Consider the following 19,178-nt stretch of genomic DNA (forward strand, 5'->3'; position numbering starts at 1 on the left):
AATAACCAAATAAGATGAAATCCTAGTAACACCTCTGCCCTAAGTTCCAGAATGTTTTGAGGGATTCCTAAAGCTGATGAACCACAAGCCTACAACATAAGAAACAATTAGCCACTAGTAATTATGTTAAAGCTTCAGTCGGGGCCAAGGCCTGGTTGCAGCCTGAGAACGGGAATGTGGCGATACTTTACAACACATAAAGCATTAAAACATACCACATAAACATTGTGCAGGGCTGTCGGATAAAAATAAAAAGATATTGGCCAAGAATAAGGGTTAAAAAAGTGGTTAAAAAACAAAACCAAAAAACAAACTCCGGTGTTGTTAAAATGGGTGGAGCAACTGGACAAATATAACAGTTGGATTCCTGCAACCCAAGTATTTCATAGGTAGTATAAAATGTTAAGCTTAATCAAGCCATGTATCGCCATAGAAGAAACTGCTTTTCACGCTACTAACTGGACATTTCCCTGACAATAAAATTTCAAGGCAATGTTGGGGAGGGGGGGTCCCTTTAACAGAGATTCAGCATCCTCATACTTGTGATTCATTGTTGAAAAATTACAATAAGACTTTTATATGCGACCAGGAAAAAAGAAAGTCATGAACTTGGTGTGGGGTATTACAGAAGCTTGTCTAGCTTGTCTAGACTAGTTCATGAAACTACATCAGATGTCTATAATCATCAAAAGGATGTAGAAATTATGTACAGTGCGGTTAAAAAAATCAATACTTACATCATCACAAACCACATTTGTCAATGACAGCTAAAGTGTTGTGTAATATATATAGCCCCTCCATGTTAGTTCTACAAATACTGTTAAAGCAACTAATATTTAAATAGGGACGACACGATTTAGCATTTCCGTCAGCTGCACCCCCTCAAAACATCTTCCTGCGCCCCTGAATTGGAGTGTCCTTAAAGATGATGGACCTTTTTTTTTTTTAAATGTAAAAGTCTGAAAACCTAACAATAATGTGCTAAGAGTCGATCATTCCCTAAAAGTATCTATGACACAAAAGGGACTGAATTTATCAAGTATCTGTGTGTGTGTGTGTGTGTATGTGCGTGTTTGTGTTCGTTTTCATTTCGTTTGCATAATCGTTCATAGTGAATCATTTTTCTAAAACGCTTTACAGTATCGTCTCAATATGTGAATCATTTTTCTAAAACGTACAGTATAACCCAAATTGTCCATACTTTTTTATTTATGTTTATGTTATTTACAGCTTGGGCCTTTGAACCAGTAAATCCGATTCAAGAACAAACAAACAGGTACAAACACAGAAGATGGATACAGCCTAGACAATCTATAAAAAATCAAAAACAATTCCTTTCTCCGTGCATGACAGAAATACAGAAGGAAATGTTCTTATGTTCTTTAGTTTTCCATTTCACATAGCTTAACTTCCTTCTTTAGTTTTACTTCTAGTCCTCTTCCTCCTTTCTTCTCCTCTCGTTTCTTCTTTTCACTGAGGTATTATAGGTGGAGCACAGATGGCAAACCAACTCTGTGCCGGACCTGTGCCTGATTCTGGCCCGACAGTGCCGACTTTGGACCAGAATCGACCCAGATCCTGCCTGGAGTCGCCTGCTATAGTGAACCCTTATGGTTAGTACAGAGAAAACGGAATGATGGACAGTAATATCTGGTGGCGTTCTTCTGTTCCCCTTTTTTAAGGAGTCAATAGTGATGTCACCTCACTGGTAGAAAACAGAAGAGGTCCACCAATCACAGAGTACATTTGTAACAACCAGTAGAACAATCCGGATGGTGACTGGTGATACTTCAGGCAGGCAAAACCTGTGAATCCCTGTGGGGATTACCAGAGAGTAGCTTTGTTATTTCTTTCTTGGTACATTTTTATTATTATTATTTTTTGTTAGTTTTTTGGGGTGTGTGGGGGGGGGGGGGGTGTCGGGGGCAGTTACTTCCAGTCACAGCACTTGCAGTTGTCGTTGAAAACGAGGCCAGTTGTTTTTGTTTTTGTGTTTTTGCGGTGGGAGGCTGTCGGGGGGGGTAGTTATTTCCAGTCACAGCACTTGCAGCTGTCTTTGAAGACGAGGTTGGTGTTGCACTTCTGCACGTAGGTGTGGCCGTTGAAGCACTGGTAGAAGGCGTTGGGGTCGTGCTCGGCGGCGTACAGGCCGTCGTGCTGGTTGGCACAGAACCCTTCTCCGGGCATGTTGGGAGGGCTGGTCGTGGTGGTGGTGGTGGGGGCAGTGGTGGTGGTGGTGGGGGCGGCGGCGGTGGTGGTGGTTGTCGCGGCCTCCCCAGTTGGCTTGATCGTAGGGGGCAGGGGGGGCAATTCTGTCGACGAGAAAGTCCGTAAGATTCACGCCCGGGTTCCACACCCTCACCATCAACCCGCCCGAACCCCCTCCATCTGACTCTGAAAGGGCAGGGGAGGGTGCAGGCTTTCACAACCAAGCAGCTACACATCCGATTCTACTAATCAAGGGTCCTTAGCAAAGACTCCAGCGGTTGATCAGTAGAATCAGGTGTATTTTACTGCTTGGTTGGAACAAAAGCCTGCACCCACACCGGCCCTTTCTGGATTAGATTGAAGACCCCTGCCTCAGAGCATCTGGACTGTTACCCCTCTAACCGAAACACAGCTAGGGTTTACCTATACTGAGAGGGCAGGTCAGTGTAGAGATAATGTAGGGTGAAATGTATCTATATTGAGCAGGATAAATTGGTGTAAAGATCATTAGGGTGGAGTTTACCTATACTGAGAGGGCAGGTCAGTGTAGAGATAATGTAGGTAATGTACTATATTGAGAGGTAATTGGGAAGCATGGTAGTTTACCTATACTGAGAGGTAATGGAGGCTGTAGTTTACCTATGCTGAGAGGTAATGGAGGCTGTAGTTTACCTATACTGAGAGGTAATGGGCTGAGTTTACCTATACTGAGAGGTAATGGAGGCTGTAGTTTACCTATACTGAGAGGTAATGGAGGCTGTAGTTTACCTATACTGAGAGGTAATGGAGGCTGTAGTTTACCTATACTGAGAGGTAATGGAGGCTGTAGTTTACCTATACTGAGAGGTAATGTAGGCTGGAGTTTACCTATACTGAGAGGTAATGTAGGCCGGAGTTTACCTATACTGAGAGGTAATGTAGGCCGGAGTTTACCTATACTGAGAGGTAATGGAGGCTGGAGTTTACCTATATTGAGAGGTAACGTAGGCTGGAGCTTACCTATACTGAGAGGTAATGTAGGCTGGAGTTTACCTATATTGAGAGGTAATGTAGGCTGGAGTTTACCTATATTGAGAGGTAATGTAAGCTGGAGTTTACCTATACTGAGAGGTAATGTAGGCTGGAGTTTACCTATACTGAGAGGTAACGTAGGCTGGAGTTTACCTATATGAGCAGGTAGAGGTAGCTAGAGGAATTCTACGCCATACTGTAGAGTAATGTAGGCATGAAGAAGCTGCCAAACTATGTTTCAGGTAACTGTAGGGAAAGATACATTACCTCATTACTGCATATGTGGCTCCAGCTACTCCTTATTGATTTATGTAATGGTTAATTAATTACCTATACTGAGAGGTAATGTAGGCTGGAGCTTACCTATACTGAGAGGTAATTGAGGCTGGAGTTTACCTATATTGAGAGGTAATGTAGGCTGGAGTTTACCTATATTGAGAGGTAATGTAGGCTGGAGCTTACCTATACTGAGAGGTAATGTAGGCTGGAGCTTACCTATACTGAGAGGTAATGTAGGCTGGAGCTTACCTATACTGAGCAGGGTACGCAGGTAGTTCATCAGAGGGTAATGTTCTCCACCGCAGTACTGTCCAGAGAAGTCGTCCAGGTCCAGTGCCCAAACGAAGGCCCCGCCAAACTTATTGTCCTTCAGGTAACGAACCTAGAGGAAACACGATAACATATACACTCCCATTACTGCATATGTGTGTCTCCATAGCAACTCCTTATTGATTTATGTAATCGGTTCCATTTTATTAAATTAAATTTTAACCAGCTACAAGGTCATGTGCTGTGGACTGTGGACACTGGACAGTGGCTGTCAAATCTCAACTTGAAATCACTGACACAAAATATGCAAATGTTTTACTGGAAAATAACTGATATTGGTCACTGGAGACATGTTCCTATTGGTCATTGGAAAGGGAAGCGTGTACTGGAGCAGTTTTCTATTGGGTCTTTGATATTTTTGCGACTACCTTCCATGAACACGTGTTTGAACTTCCAGTCATTTCATTTATTGTATTGTCTGGATTGGAAAGTGTTTTTTTAGCCCCTGTAAAGGAAAGTATATGAAAGTGTGCAGTACCTTAATCTCGTAGCTCTCTTTGCTGTCGAAGCCCACCCATTCGTTGCCTTTCGTGGCGTAGGGAACCTTCTGATCCGTCAGCCACTGCACTGTAGCTCCACGGAGGAAATTACAGATCTGAGAAATAATAACAGAACAGAAAAACTACATTTAATTCTTCTGGAATCGTAAATCTGGAAAGTTACGGTGTGAACACCACTTGTGTGGGGAAAAGCAGTTATGATTGTTATTTGTGGGGGGGGTTATTCAGGGTGTTGGTTGAGGGGAAATGTGTAGTTTAGCATGGTTATTCCAAAAAGATGCGGATGTATTCGCAGGTGAATCTTCAAAGCAAGCTTTAAAAATAAATGTACTTTTGTATCTACATTTAGGAGTAAATTTATACTTGAACAGCATTATGTGTGTTTCAGATGCCCCTGGGAGGGAGGGGAGGGGGCTGTTCTGATAGGGGGAGGTTCTAATGGGAGGGGGGGTCTGATGGGGGGGTCAGGGGGGATTCTAATTCGAAGGGGGGTTCTGATATGGGGGGACGAGTGAGGGGCGGGGGGTTTGAAACGATATGGGGAGGAGGCAGCGGGTGGGTTATAATTGGGGTGGGGGGGGGGTGGGGGGGCTTCCGCTGGGTGGAGGCCCCCTCCTCACCTCGTAGTAGGACCAGAAGCCGGCCTCCCGGGTGTAGGGCCCGGCGGGGGCCGCGCCGCTGGCCGGGGCCCCCACCACGTGATCGGCGGACGTCAGGCGGAAGGTGCGGCCGTACGTGGCGAAGCCCATCAGCAGCTTCTCCGCTGGCGTGCCCTGGTCCCGCCAGTACCGCATGGCAAAGTCCTGCCCGGGGGGGAGAGGAGAGGAGAGGGAGGGGGAGAGGGATGAATAAGAGAGGAGGGGGGGGAGAGAGCGAGAGAGACAACGAGGAGTTATCAATATCATTGAAGCAATCTTGGTGCGTGTTTGCCTTCATTATTTGAAGTTAATTATTCATCATTTTGTTATTTATTTGTTTTATTTATTTATTTATATAGCACCTTTCACGCAAAAAGTACAAGGTGCTTTTACAGACAATCAGCAAAACATCAAAAATAAAGAAAATGAAAAGTTGAGGCGATATATCAATAATAATGCAGTTTTAAGATGTAGATAGTGAGAAAGGAAACAAAAAATTAATTAATTGAAATACAATTAAAATAGCTAATCTATAAAATGTGTCCACAGAGAATAACATTAAAAGACATTAAAAGCTTATGTATGATTTAGGCTGAGTTACAGGACACTGTTTGACACTTAACAATATTTTAGTGATCTTGGTCAAGATTGGCAGATACATCGTCCAATGTAGATGTCTACCGGACGTTGACAGGAGAGCCAAGAATGACGAACTCATTTCGACTTAATCTGCTCATCTGACAAGAAGTCAGGGGTTTTTCCTCATCCTTGTCAAACAACATTGTTTGCTCAATAGTGTAGTTTAAGTTCAGGAGCTCCCAGATTTCTGGATCTGGATCCTGCCTTGATCGTTAAAATAGGTTTGGTTGCATTCATCGTGTCAAAATTGGGTTGGTTGTTTTGTTTTTTAAAGTTTTTTTCTCTTCTACTCTTGTCTCTCTTATTGTGTACAGAGTTTACTATCCTGCCTACATATACAATAATAAGGGGAATGAAGGAACCGTGTGAAAGTTCACTCGATGAACATCGGGAGAGCTTCACAGAGAGCAGAACGGACTGAATTTCGGCAAACCGGCCTCGGCTCGAGAGAGGAAGAAAAGAGTGTGAAATGCTCCCGTAATTCAGTTGCATCAGTAATAAAAAGTTTCATAATTCACACAATTTTGTCAATTTCACAATTCTCTTTCCCGGTTTCTCTTTCCTAATATCATGATAAAAAAGCAAAAAAAAAAAAACCTTACAAGGCCTGCATGGCGCATTAAATGCTTTTCACAGGAACAACATCGTCAAAATGGTGCAGTCGTGGGTTACTTTTCCAGAAGGCATCAGGTATAATAAAAAGGTATATTTTGAATAATAAGAGCTAAGATGAAATGGAAATGCCTTCTGCTTACTGTAGGGTGGCACTGGCAAAATACTGAGGATGGATTGGTCGAAATGCATCACTGAAAATCGCAAGTGGTTATAGCAAAAAAATTGTGCGCCTTATTTTCCACGTGTGTGGAGTGGTTTCCGTGCAGTTTTTCACCAAGCATAGGCGATGTTCTCTTTCATCTTATAGGGATACGTGGCACTAATCATATGGATTACAACACAGGCAACGTCATGAACACAGAGCAGCCAGAATTACACCTCCCAAGCTGAAGGCCGTGCTGGAATCAGGCTCTCGCAAACTTGCCACTAAAAACCATCCCCAGATTTAATTGGCTGAATAAATGTTCTCTCCCTCTCCACCTTCGCTAATGTGTGGTGAGCGTTCTGGCGCAAAATGGCTGCCGTGCATCACCCAGGTGGGTGCTACACATTGGTGGTGGGTGAGGTGAGTTCCCCTTCACTGTAAAGCACTTTGAGCATTTGGAAAAGTGCTATATAAATGTAATTATTAATAATAATAATAATAATAATAATAATAGCACGTGTTTAACGGCAATCCTTCAGACGCCGTGTGCGTGTATAGCGGTGTGTGAACAATAACATAATCACGGGTTGCAGGTTTCGCACGTGGGCATCCTGTTTCACACACGGCCAAACTAGGCTGCAGTGTTGAATTACCTCACCCTCATAGTGAGTCAGGCTGTCGACAAAGAAATGCAGGAAGTTCCTTGATTGTAAGTCAGATATTCGTTTCACCGGAGGCTTCAAAGATAGAAGAAAACTGGACTGACTTCATAACTGGATTGACTTTAGAATTTTTTTTTTTGGGGGGGGGAGGAGGGGTAGGTCCTCACTCACTGTGTTGAAGTACATGTGCTCGCCCTCGTCCGTGGCGCTCCCGTACAGGGGGCTGTTGTGTCCGGTGAAGCTGTCCCAGGCGCCGTGGAAGTCGTAGGTCATCACGTTGATGAAGTCCAGGTGTCTGATGGGAAACGCAGTTGTTTGAAACCCACGTCACACGTGACATCATCAACTGTCACAAACACAGTCACTGTTTATTTATTAACTGTTCTTCTGAGAGTAACTTTTTAACCCCCCTGCAAGCTGGGCCTTATTTCCAGTCTGCGGTGGGGGAAGACACTTTACATGTAGCTAACCATGAGTGCCCAAATCGAGCAGCAGGAGTCCCTGGTGTGGCCCCCCCCAGCAGAGGCGCTCCCAAAACGGGATGCCAGACACTTGGCCAAGCTATGGTCATTTTGGGGCTGCCGGCCGCAGTAGCACTGGCATGCTCTGGATCCAATACCACACCGTGGAGCCCGTCCATGCACTTGGAACAGTGCTTTAACGGGATGAGCCACCCAGGAGCCCTTAGACTGAGCTGTGTCCCGCAGAAGGCGCGCCGCGTTTGACGCGCGGGACTCACTGAGAGACTTCGGCGATTTCGTAGCCGCCGTCGATGTTCCCCTTGCCGGCGGCCACCGCTGCCGAGAGCAGCAGCCTGGGACGGCCTGACTCGCGCCCCTCCACCTGAAACGCCTCCGTCAGCTCCTGCAGGCCGGGGGACAGGAAAGCACAGTTTAACACATAAATATAAATACGCCCAGTGAAGGATCTGTGACACACAGACACTGGTGTCTCTGATATGCTGGTGAGCTGGTCTCAAGAACCAGCTCCCTCATAGCTCAGGAGGTAAGAGCGGTTGTCTGGCAGTCGGAGGGTTGCCGGTTCGATCCCCCCGCCCTGGGTGTGTCGAAGTGTCCCTGAGCAAGACACCTAACCCCAACGAGCTGATTGGTACCTTGCATGGCAGCCTTTCACTGTTGGTGTGTGAGTGTGTGTGTGAATGGGTGAATGAGAGGCATCAGTTGTAAAGCGCTATATAAATGCAGTCCATTTACCATTCAACTCAAATCCCAACCACAACCTATTTTTTAGAAAAGCTACTCACTGATCTAGGATCAGTTGCTCTGGGACCGAATGTTCTTGGGCCCACTGAGCCAAAGAGTTGGAGAAGGCTCAGACCTGACGAAGGCCCAACTCTGAAATAGGTTTAAGCCCGCTGCTCTAGGACCAGTTTACCCCCATTCAAATCCCAGCCCCAACCACTGGACACTGATCTGGGATCAGGTGAATTGGGTCCAATGTTACTGGCCCCACTGAGCCGGGGAGCAGGCGTGACGAAGGCCCTCCGCAGTCTTCCTCACCTTGCACAGCACTGTGAACCTCTGCTTGTCCTCTGGGGGGCTCCCTCGAGCTCCGGGGTACTCCCAGTCCAGGTCCAGCCCGTCGAAGCCGTGCGTCCGCAGGAACTTGATGGAGGACTGGATGAACGTCTGCCTGTTGGCTGCTGAGGACACCATGATGGTGAACCTGGGGGGCGGGGGGGAGGTAATCAGATGAGGCGTTTCTCCAAAACTGTTTGCTTCAAGACTCTCTAAAGAAGCCCACCCAATGGCTGAGGTTCATACTCCTCACCCAACTATATAAGACCTTAAATTAAGACCCACTCCCAGCTACAGCGCAGTGGCTGACAAAAAAAAAACAAATAATGGAAGCATGTCTAAATTCTGATGTCATTGCATTGAAAATCAGTTTAAATAAGACATGAAGCTATTCAGAATTTACAGTGTTGAAAATAGCTGCAACCATAGGCGTAATGTACAGGGGGGACAGATAAGGAGGAAAAGGTGAAAGTTTAGCTTAACAAACATGTGGCAGGTTTAAGATGTACAGAAGCCTGTATCTTATTTTATCTGTTATTTTTATCTAATCTAGTCATCTCACCTCTCAGAGGCTACTGAAATGCAGAATCTACTTCCTTAATAGCAATATTTTCCTGGGGGCGGACCGGCAGGCCCCCATTCACCCCCCCCCCCCCTTAGAAATTGAAATTATGCAACTGGCTGAAACTACCACAACATTGACAGGAATGAGTACAAAGAGTCCTCCTATTATTATGAGGTAGTAGTATTATTACCAGTTCTGGAGTCCTGTATGTATATTATAACCCCTGCATTTCCATGTTTGGTTGTGATCAGCGTTTTATGACGGCACGGAATGATAGAACTCACTGGCTTGTTCCAAAGTTCCATCCTCCAACAGCCAGGAGTGTCTGCAGTCTGGGGTTTCTGTATCGGATGAAAGGACAGGAAAAAAAAAAACGCTCACGTAACTGTACTGTGTGTGCTCCATGCAAACATATATATCTCAGGCTGTGATATGATGCGCATCATGGGTGGATATATGTGCATAAACAACCAATCGACAAGCTTAGAATGACATCAATGGACTCAAAAAGTATTATAGATCTCTGACTAGTAAGCACCAAGAATAACTACCTGGGCTCAAAAAATACTATACTATACTCAAGAGATATATTGCCACAACGTTTGGTCGCTTTACTTCAATCCACGCAACATTCTTTGTGGTAAAGAATTAATTAAAAGGCACTATATAGAGTAAAGTCAGATTGGCTGATGATAGAACAATGGATTAGGCTAGCACAAGCAAAAGAGATATCGTTTTATTTTTATATTTAGCGGTTTATGTTTAGCGAAGTCATAGGCTATTTATAGCTTTGTATAGGTTTACAGCATCACAACCAGAATATAAAACATGGTCTATTTGTTTTTCAGATTGCAGCTTCACAAATGCTGAAACGATCAGAGCCATGACATGCTGCCTACCAGTCACTGGCTAGCACAAACCAATCAAAATACTGTGCTCTGGAGCAAGAGGCAGTACGATTGGTCAAAATCACCGGTGATGCAAGAAGGCTCAGTCCGATTCGCGGGCCATGAAGCCTCGCTCTCCTGTCACAGTTTTTAAACGGGCTCAGAACGAACCGCTCTTTCAGGCCGTTGAAGGACTTGTAGAGGGCCTCGTCGTTCCACTCGTAGGTGACCAGCTCGTTGGCGTAGTTGATGATGGAGAAGGCGTAGATCAGGTGGGTGCACAGGTGCGGGTCCACGTTGGCCGGCAGGTATCGTCCCGTCCCGGGCCTGTACTGGGACCAGTTGGTGAAGTAGCACGCCATCTTGGTGGAGGACACTACAGAACAGAGTCCGAAACGTGTGAATATACCTGATCAGAGCCACAGCAACTCGTATTCATACAGGTCTACTTATTGTGCAATATTTCATTTGATTCTTAACGATTATGTTTTTTTGCATAAGATTTCTGTCATTTAGCACATGCCATTTTCCAGGATGGATAATTTACTAAATGAATTGGAGAATGAATGTTTTTCCCCTTCACTTTGAGTTATAAATATAAACAAGTGCCTCTCACACGTATATGCACATATATATAAAAGCTCATAGTGAAGAAAAAAATGCAACATATACTCACATATGTGTACATATGTAAATAAACTTGTAAATTTAATTATATTTAATTTATATATTTATGTTTTATTTTACACCACAAATTCAGCAGTAAATAGCATCAGTTTAAAAAAGATGAAATTAATTTCTCAAAGCTAAGGACAAAGCACAGCAGTGGTTAGATTTCTGGTATTTTAGCGGATGCATTTGCAGTAACAGGCTGTCTTTGCCGATTTGGACTTAAACGAAACTCGCGATCTGTACGTGGTGCAGAGACAGAAAGCTCACCAGCACTGAGACACATCACCAGGCCCAAGCCTGAAAGAAAACACAAAGAGGATCCTTAGATTCACGCACGGGAATAAAGGCTTTTAAAAACTGTCCTCTGAGGAGATGCGTTACATTATGCAAGCTACTCATCCACTTGCTCAGTGTGCTAAAATTACGTGCTACACCTCCACATACTATCCATACTCATACTAATCTTCTGTTTATAAGTAACCAGTCAGCCATCTTTCAGCACTTGCTCTCACTTCTCAACTCTCTCAGAAATAATAAATAAGATGCCTACATTTGCATAAAATCTAATGAGTGAAATAATTGGAGTTTGTGAAAATACTCTGAAATGTTATGAATTTGGAAAACACTTGGTGCCCTTTGTCAGATTGGAGATTTAGGGACTATATCCATGGTTTTTTTTTGTTTTTTTTTAAACCATGTCTGTTCCTGTTGGCAGAAATAGGACAGCACAGGTATTTGACGGCTTTACCTGTGATCAATGCAAGCCTAGCCATGGTATCTGTGGAGGACCTCGGCCTTGTTTTCTGGGATACAGGGAGTCAGGGGTAACGTAACGATCCCTCTGAAAATAATAATAATAATATTAATAATAATAATAATAATAATAATAATAATAATAATAATAATAAATCACTGTCATTGTTTTAACTTAATTTACCATTTAGAATTTTAAGAAGGTACAACATATAATCCAATAATCCAATAAAACGGCTGTAGATATTATTTATTGCGTTGCCCGAGCAGACACGGGCAAAATTTATTACTCCGCTTCGATCATCCGACATTAATTTGCGGCAAAAGTTTATCGAGCCCGATAAAAACCTCGTAATAAAACCGTGGACGACGTACAGAATCACCGCTCGGTTTCGGCAATAAACACGACGTGGCACGGCGCTTACCTTGTTCTGCCCAAGGCTGCGGGGAGATGCGCCGAGATGGCACGCTGCCCAGCGCTTTAAAGACCGACGATAAAAGGGGTTCAAAGGTCACACCGGGTTCAAAGGTCATACCCCTGCTGGCAGGTGGGAAAACTCCAGATACCTGCTTTCATTATTGCTCATTTTAGCCTGCAATAAATGGCAGTGATGATGCGTTTATCTTCATCGTTATGTAAACAGACAGGAATGTAGGGCTGTGATTGTGGAATGGAGGACAGATAATCAGCAGCCTCCAGCATGGGGTCATTCTGCAGAAAATTCACCCCTTATGTGTTCAAGCCTGTGCAAACCTTACCTGAATATTGGTCCATATTAATGAATTGGTGAATCGGTTAATTGATTAATAAATTGGTAAATAACGTGATCTTCTGTATTCAACGTGTAGTTGCTTACATCTGATCCAGCTGGGCCGTCTCTAAAAGTCTAGTTCTTCATAGAGGAATCACTACCATTATGAATAACATACTGGCATATATGACTAATGTACAGAATACTTTTTGGGGTTGGCTGTCTTTAAGAGTCACAAGAGAGGATATTGGAGGCCATAGGGATGGTTTTCATCCGCTTCATGTGCTATGAACAGAAGTCACATGCCACACCAAAGAGACAACAGCACGCTATTCCACTCACTGCTTTTAGTCACTATATTATTTATGCAAGTGAAACTTCTTTGACTTTCACTCAGACAATAAACAAGTCCAAGGAGGATAGTTCAAAATGCAAGGATAAGATTCTAAACATAGATCCCGATTCATATTTTTATTCATATCACAGTTATTTGAATTTATCATTAACCATGAGATGAAAACATGCCACAAGCTCTCTCAAGATGTTTATGTTGACTATGTATTTGTTGAATTATCAGTTAATCAGTTTTATTAGAAACCTAAAATGCATTCTTATAATACAGTATTCATTTTCATATTGTATCTGCCGATTCCATGAGTCCAGTAGACTCATTCTTCTGAAATTGTTAAAACAGTTAATACACCGTTTAATTTTTTTTTAAATCTGAAAACTGAAGGCCCACTTCAGGTAAATCTCCTTTTAGAGAGAAAAGGCGCTTACGTAAGATCGGTGAGCTTACATAAGGCAAGGACCATGTATCCTTGTTCTCTTGTGTTGTTTGTACTGGACGATAAGATATCGCTATTGATATTCTTTTTTTCTTTGTTGCCAAACTAAGATGGGTGGTTTTTGTTCTGAATTCTGTGTTATCCAGTACAGGGGAGATTGGTGCTTACAGGGACAGATTGTGTTCATTTTTCTGCACTACAGAGAAGAAGAAAATTGGCACATCGAGATAAGATGCAACTTTGACTTTTTTTTTTTTTTAGAGACAGAAGGAAACATACAGGCTGTTCCAGAAAAATCCCTGAACCCTGCCAGTCCTGACTATAGGCTGGAATATGGGATATCACAAGCCTGTCCAAAACAGAATATCATGCTGCTGCTGTGGATTCACCATGTACTTTAGTACAATATGCAATAAACCATAATTATCCCAATATTAACAAGATCGCATAAAGCAGAATTGTTTTGGTAACCAGTCCTTCTTGTATCTTGAATTCTAAAATGAGTTTGTTTTTGAAATTCTTAATTATTTTATGGAAGAGAAACCCAAAATGGGTTTACAATCAGCTTTGTAAATATTAGTAACCAATAGTCAATAGAAGCTGGCGTACAGTTGCTCACATTATTAATGGAACAGACATGATTTACATCAGGGATATCAGGGAACTACGCTTTCATGCTGGCCATGAAAGCATTGGGGTTACAGTACATATACAGTTCTATTTCCTATGTATATTTTATCAGAAGGTGTAAGTACAACCTTTTTACTAAAGGGTACACCCCCTTTGAGAAGAGGAGCTACTGATCAGTAAGGTCATGTGTGTCCCTCAGAGGGATTCTTTCAGGAGGGATTGTTTTCAGGTATTAAATACCAATTGTACAGTCGTGTTTTTGTCGTCATGTGCATTGAGGTCAGGACAGGAAGCTGCGCCCTGAGTAGTCAGTCGAGTGGGCGTGGATTTCGACATCCGAAATCACGCCGTGGTCATGGGGGAACAGCCGAACTTCCCAAAACCACATGCTGTCCGTGGGTGCTGGAAAAAAACAAAAAACAATCCTCTCTGGGGAAAAAAAAAAAAAAAAAAAAGATGTATTAAATGTCATGGTGACAAGTCTGTGTTTGAAAGTTGTGTAAGTCGCTCTGGATAAGAGCGTCTGCCCAACGCCTGTGATGTAATGTAATGAAAGGATGTTATGTAACTGCCAGAAAAACAGGAAGCCGTGGTTTAGATGTGCAAAAACATTTTGGCGTTTTCGTTATTGGTGTTACAGGCTACTGCTGCCATTACTAGCGGGTTACTCGGTCCGATCCAGATTTCTGCCTGCGTGTGTGCTAACGACTCGCTTGGAGCTTGCCTGACATACACGCAGAAACGTCATCGCCATCTCTGTAACCATGAGGAATTGTGGGATAGATGCACACACATGACATAGCTCAGGAGGTAAGACCGATTGTCTGGCAGTCGGAGGGTTGCCGGTTCAAACCCCGCCCTGGGCATGTCGAAGTGTCCTTGAGCAAGACACCTAACCCCTAACTGCTTTGGCGAATGAGAGGCATCAATTGTAAAGCGCTTTGGATAAAAGCGCTATATAAATGCAGTCCATTTACCAATTACCATTTACACACTGCTCACATGTTTGGACACACTCCCATTCAACTGCACATGCACGCAAACCCACTCGTATTCATACACCCTGCTGTGACTGGGCTGAGAGCTGGAAAGAGAGAGATACAAAATAATTTTTATTCATCTGACAAGTTGGATGTCCTGTATCCAGCAACCAAAATAAAAACCTGTTTAATAATATATATATTTTTTTGCTATTAGTTTTATTAAAATACAAATGGGTTATACATAAGTAATACATAGCAATATGACTCTTAAATATTTCTAAAATGTATAAACAGGCAATGCAAATCAAGGAATGACCGCATGGTGTTAACATTCACAGCTATGTGGACCAAATGTCTTTGTGCGTGTTTCTACAAAACCCTAATTCCATAAAAAAATTATTTATGCAGATCAATCAAATAATAAAAAAGACTAACATTTTGTGCAGCCTGTCACCTTTATCAATGGCGAGAACCAAGACACGTTACAGTAATAATTTGATCTTATTTTTTCCAGTAGCTGTGAATAAAGACAGTTTGATAACAGTAATGTGCGCATAACTGTGTGGACTTTGTGAGGCGTATGTTGTCTGGTGACCACTTCCAGAACCTTCCACATCAAAAACAGAACCGGCCTTATGGGTTGACCTCAACATCATTAATTCATTTCCTTTTTTTCCATTAAAGTCATTTTAATCGTCATTATGTAACACATGAAGCACGATTGCAGAAACATCCCCAACTCAACTTCCTTCTTTGTGTGGGACAAATCAGCTGCAAATGCCAGGTTACGAATGACCTACGCAGACAGAATCAAGACAGAAAAACAGAATGACGTTCGTTTTTGGCAGATACCAAAACATCTTGGTCCCGGCTGATCAGCATTTTCACAGTAAAAGGACTGTACTGCAGCCGCTACAGAGACACTGCACAAAATAATGTTTCTGGGGAACAGGGAACAAACTCAAACAGGTTTCTCATTGGTCAAAAGCATTTGCCCCACTCAGGCACAGCCAATAAAATCATCAACCTACTTCCAGGCACAGGTTCCCTTTCAGGCGTCATGGAGCCTTTGCAAACATTATTAAAACTTCAAGGCCAAGCCCGAAATAGCTTGCTTGCCCACTATTGAGCATACAAGTTGTACTATACTATACACAATAGTAGGAAAGTATGCTGTTTTCGGCACGGCTCAACTCTGTCATCACTGAGCTCATCAGGCCTTACCTTCTCCCTGCCTTCTCATTAATATTCAGTGTTTTGCCTCCTAATTAATATTCAGTCGTAGGCCTTCTCATTCATATTCAGTGTTAGGCCTCCTCATTAATATTCAGTGTTCGGCATTCTCATTAATATTCAGTGTTCGGCCTCCTCATTAATATTCAGTGTTCGGCCTCCTCATTAATATTCAGTGTTCGGCATTCTCATTAATACTCATTATTCAAGATTATTTGACATGTTCACAGTCTACCGATAAACATCAGCCTACAATCTGCCGTTGCTATGATAAAATTCACGCCTATGCATCAGAATTCAGAACTGCCTGGCATTACACTACATTACAGTGTCCCTGATGCTGAAAGAATAAAAAATAAATAGGTAAATATATAAATAAATAAATAAATAAGTGCAGACTTATATAACGAACGGGACACTTTGTCTGAGTGTGTCTCCCCCCGCAGGTCCCTCGACACGCTGCGCTGTACGTATGTAGGACAGACTGCTCATTTGTCTTCAGTCCCCGCCGATAAAGGCCATTAAAGGATGATTATGAGAGCAGGCTGCGTCTGAGAGCAGCGATTCTGCAGCACAGCTACCATCCACACACCATCCACCGCCTCGCCTCCACACACCATCCACCGCCTCGCCTCCACACACCATCCACCGCCTCGCCTCCACACACCGTCCACCGCCTCGCCTCCACACACGACTTCTCTTTGGCGTTTTTCTCCCCTAACTTTAGCTTTTCTCCCCAAGTCTGAATTCAAAATGGCGACCGTAGGCCTGTCTGTTAATTGTCTGTGGTCAAACTGCCTCTCTGCCCTCTGCAGGCCTCCAGCTGAACTGTGGCTGCCACTGCGCAGGAAGACTGCGCAACAGACGCAGCTGCTGCAGTCACTGCGCAGGAAGCCCACGCAACAGACACAGCTGCTGCAGTCACTGCGCAGGAAGACTGCGCAACAGACGCAGCTGCTGCAGTCACTGCGCAGGAAGCCCACGCAACAGACACAGCTGCTGCAGTCACTGCGCAGGAAGCCCACGCAACAGACGCAGCTGCTGCAGTCACTGCGCAGGAAGCCCACACAACAGACGTAGCTGCTGCAGTTACTGCGCAGGAAGACTGCGCAACAGACCAGGCTGCTGCAGTCACTGCGCAGGAAGACCACACAACAGACGCAGTTGCTGCAGTCACTGCGCAGGAAGCCCACACAACAGACGCAGCTGCCACCAACAGGCCCCAAACCGACAAGAGGATTTACTGTTGAGTACAAGGCGAGGGAACAACACTGAAACCCTCCCTTCCTTTGTAGCAAAGGGAAAAAAGAAAACAATCCTTAATGGAATCATGTAAAAAAAATTAATTTAAAAAACATGGATGAAATTAGACTTCTGAACACTTTGGCTTTCACTAAACCAGAGCGGTTTGTGTTAAATAAAAAACTTATGACAGGCTGTGCAATTGTATGAATATAGATTACAACAGATACGGTCCCCAAAACAAAGTGAATAGGCTGTTAACTACACTGAAGTACTGAACAGCTTGCGCTCATACCACAGCTAGCAACAACAGAAATAACTCAACACGCAAATACAGTTAAACAGAAGTATTGTGGCACCACATTGTTGTTGTCGAATAGTTCCTCTTTTGCCATTAATTCCAGATGTAAATTGAATGTTTGTTTCAGACTGAGTGTTGAATGGGCTTTGCACATTAATTTGGAATGGTGCCAAGGCCTCTTTAACCGGAACTACTTTGCAGAGCATTTCAACGTTTCTCCAGGCAGGTCATCGATGAACGATCAGCCGTCTTTCGGGGCCAATCAGAATCAAGTACTGCAGCTGTGGTAGAAGTGTATAGGCCGGGTAACGATAGGTTGGCACGAAAAGCGAGCAATATTCGTAGACAAAAAGCGTTTGTAGAGAAACGCTACGATAGAAATGAACACTGCAGGTTTGTGCTCACAGACGCTCCCCTGCCTCTTCTTGTTCTGGCCGTGAACAGTCGAGTGGCCTTGGGGTTTGAAATGGACCTGTTTGTTTCCCAGGTAACGGAAAGAGCGGGAAGCAAGCAGAGGCATACCGGGCACTACACGATGAATTATTAGCTCCGTAGAAGGGACAAAACAATAAGACAATCATGTCATTCCTATAAGGCATGTTCTTACGTAGGTTATTTATAAAATCACAATCATGTAGTCTTTTTATGGTTTCCCATGTCTTCCCAAGTGTTGTGAAGCTAGCACAAGCCAAAACGTACAAATTGTTTTTTGTTTTTCTTTCTTATAAAATTAACAAAAGGTTCTTCTCTTCCACCCTCTCCCTCCTCCCTTCACTCCCCCTCCCCCCTCCCCTCCCCTTCCCCAACTAAGCCACTTCAGTCTATAAATTAAGTCAAGTGAATCTGACCAATAGGCTCAAAGTTGTCAAAGGGATCCAGTGCGGGATTGGCCAAAGTCAGAGCCCTCCTAAGCCAATGAGAGAGAGCAATACAGCAGCAGTGGACAGGAGGGTGTGGCTCAGCCCGAGGAGTCCGGCTGAGTTCTGAACCATCATTCCTGTACCTGAAAGACAGAAGCTGACTTTAAGAGAATGACAGAAGAGACAGGCACACAGGACATACACAACAATGGGCATACCATAATCTCATAGTTTGAGATGCCTAGCTCACTGGTTTTTAAAAAACAAACTTTCATGACCAGAAGCTTCTGTGGAATGAGAGGGAAAGGAATCCCGCCCTATCTGTGTGATGCTGTAGCCAATCAGGTGTCTCACTGCAAGACTGACTTGTCACTGACTCAGAACCAAACCTTGGGATTCATCACAACACTGGACCCTAATTTAGCTGCCCATCACCCACACTGTTCATTCCAGACATGAGTAGTCCATGCTACACTGGACCCTAATGTAGCTGCCCATCACCCACACTGTTCATTCTAGACATGAGTAATCCATGCTACACTGGACCCTAATGCTTTATCCACCCATCACCCACACTGTTCATTCTAGACAAGAGTAATCCATTCTACACTGGACCCTAATGTAGCTGCTCATCACCCACACTGTTCATTCTAGACAAGAGTAATCCATGACAGAGCAGCCACACATTTCGCATTCTCACACCTTGCATAATGTCTAATTTTGTCTAATCAACTCTCCACTGTAGATAATTCTTCTCTCTTCACAAGCAAAAATTCTTCTTTCACAGGTGCAGTTTTAAAAAAGAAGCTTTTCGTTTACGTACAGAACAAATGCTGAGGTGGTGTGTTCAGTATCGTGTGACTTGTGTTTACAGTGAACGACGGTCAAACAAGCAACAATCATTTATCTTGAGCCCTTCCATCCCTGCCCCCCGACCCCCAGCCTCC

General features: G+C 43.6%; 2 protein-coding genes across 3 annotated transcripts in view; both read right to left on the reverse strand.

Moving 5' to 3' along the window:
• Positions 1-1,976: 1,976 nt before the first annotated feature.
• Positions 1,977-11,563, reverse strand: LOC135235225 (acidic mammalian chitinase-like). Its single transcript, XM_064300510.1, has 11 exons — positions 11,438-11,563; positions 10,957-10,986; positions 10,189-10,393; positions 9,415-9,471; positions 8,548-8,713; positions 7,767-7,891; positions 7,199-7,322; positions 4,949-5,131; positions 4,307-4,423; positions 3,748-3,880; positions 1,977-2,312 (listed from the first exon to the last, which is right to left on the reverse strand). Exons 1-11 carry the CDS (start codon positions 11,460-11,462, stop codon positions 2,026-2,028), a joined length of 1,452 nt encoding a protein of 483 aa, XP_064156580.1. The 5' UTR covers positions 11,463-11,563; the 3' UTR covers positions 1,977-2,025.
• A 6,590-nt stretch (positions 11,564-18,153) lies between these two features.
• LOC135235223 (contactin-2-like) overlaps positions 18,154-19,178 on the reverse strand; it is a 33,172-nt gene continuing 32,147 nt past the window's right edge. For both annotated transcript variants that reach the window (XM_064300502.1, XM_064300503.1), the window contains exon 23: positions 18,154-18,374. In XM_064300502.1, the coding sequence (XP_064156572.1) occupies positions 18,268-18,374 (107 nt within the window). In that variant the 3' untranslated portion in view covers positions 18,154-18,267. The remainder of the gene's footprint in view (positions 18,375-19,178) is intronic.

Source organism: Anguilla rostrata, chromosome 11 (genome assembly GCF_018555375.3).
Source record: "Anguilla rostrata isolate EN2019 chromosome 11, ASM1855537v3, whole genome shotgun sequence".
In the NCBI taxonomy this organism is placed as follows: Eukaryota; Metazoa; Chordata; class Actinopteri; order Anguilliformes; family Anguillidae; genus Anguilla; species Anguilla rostrata.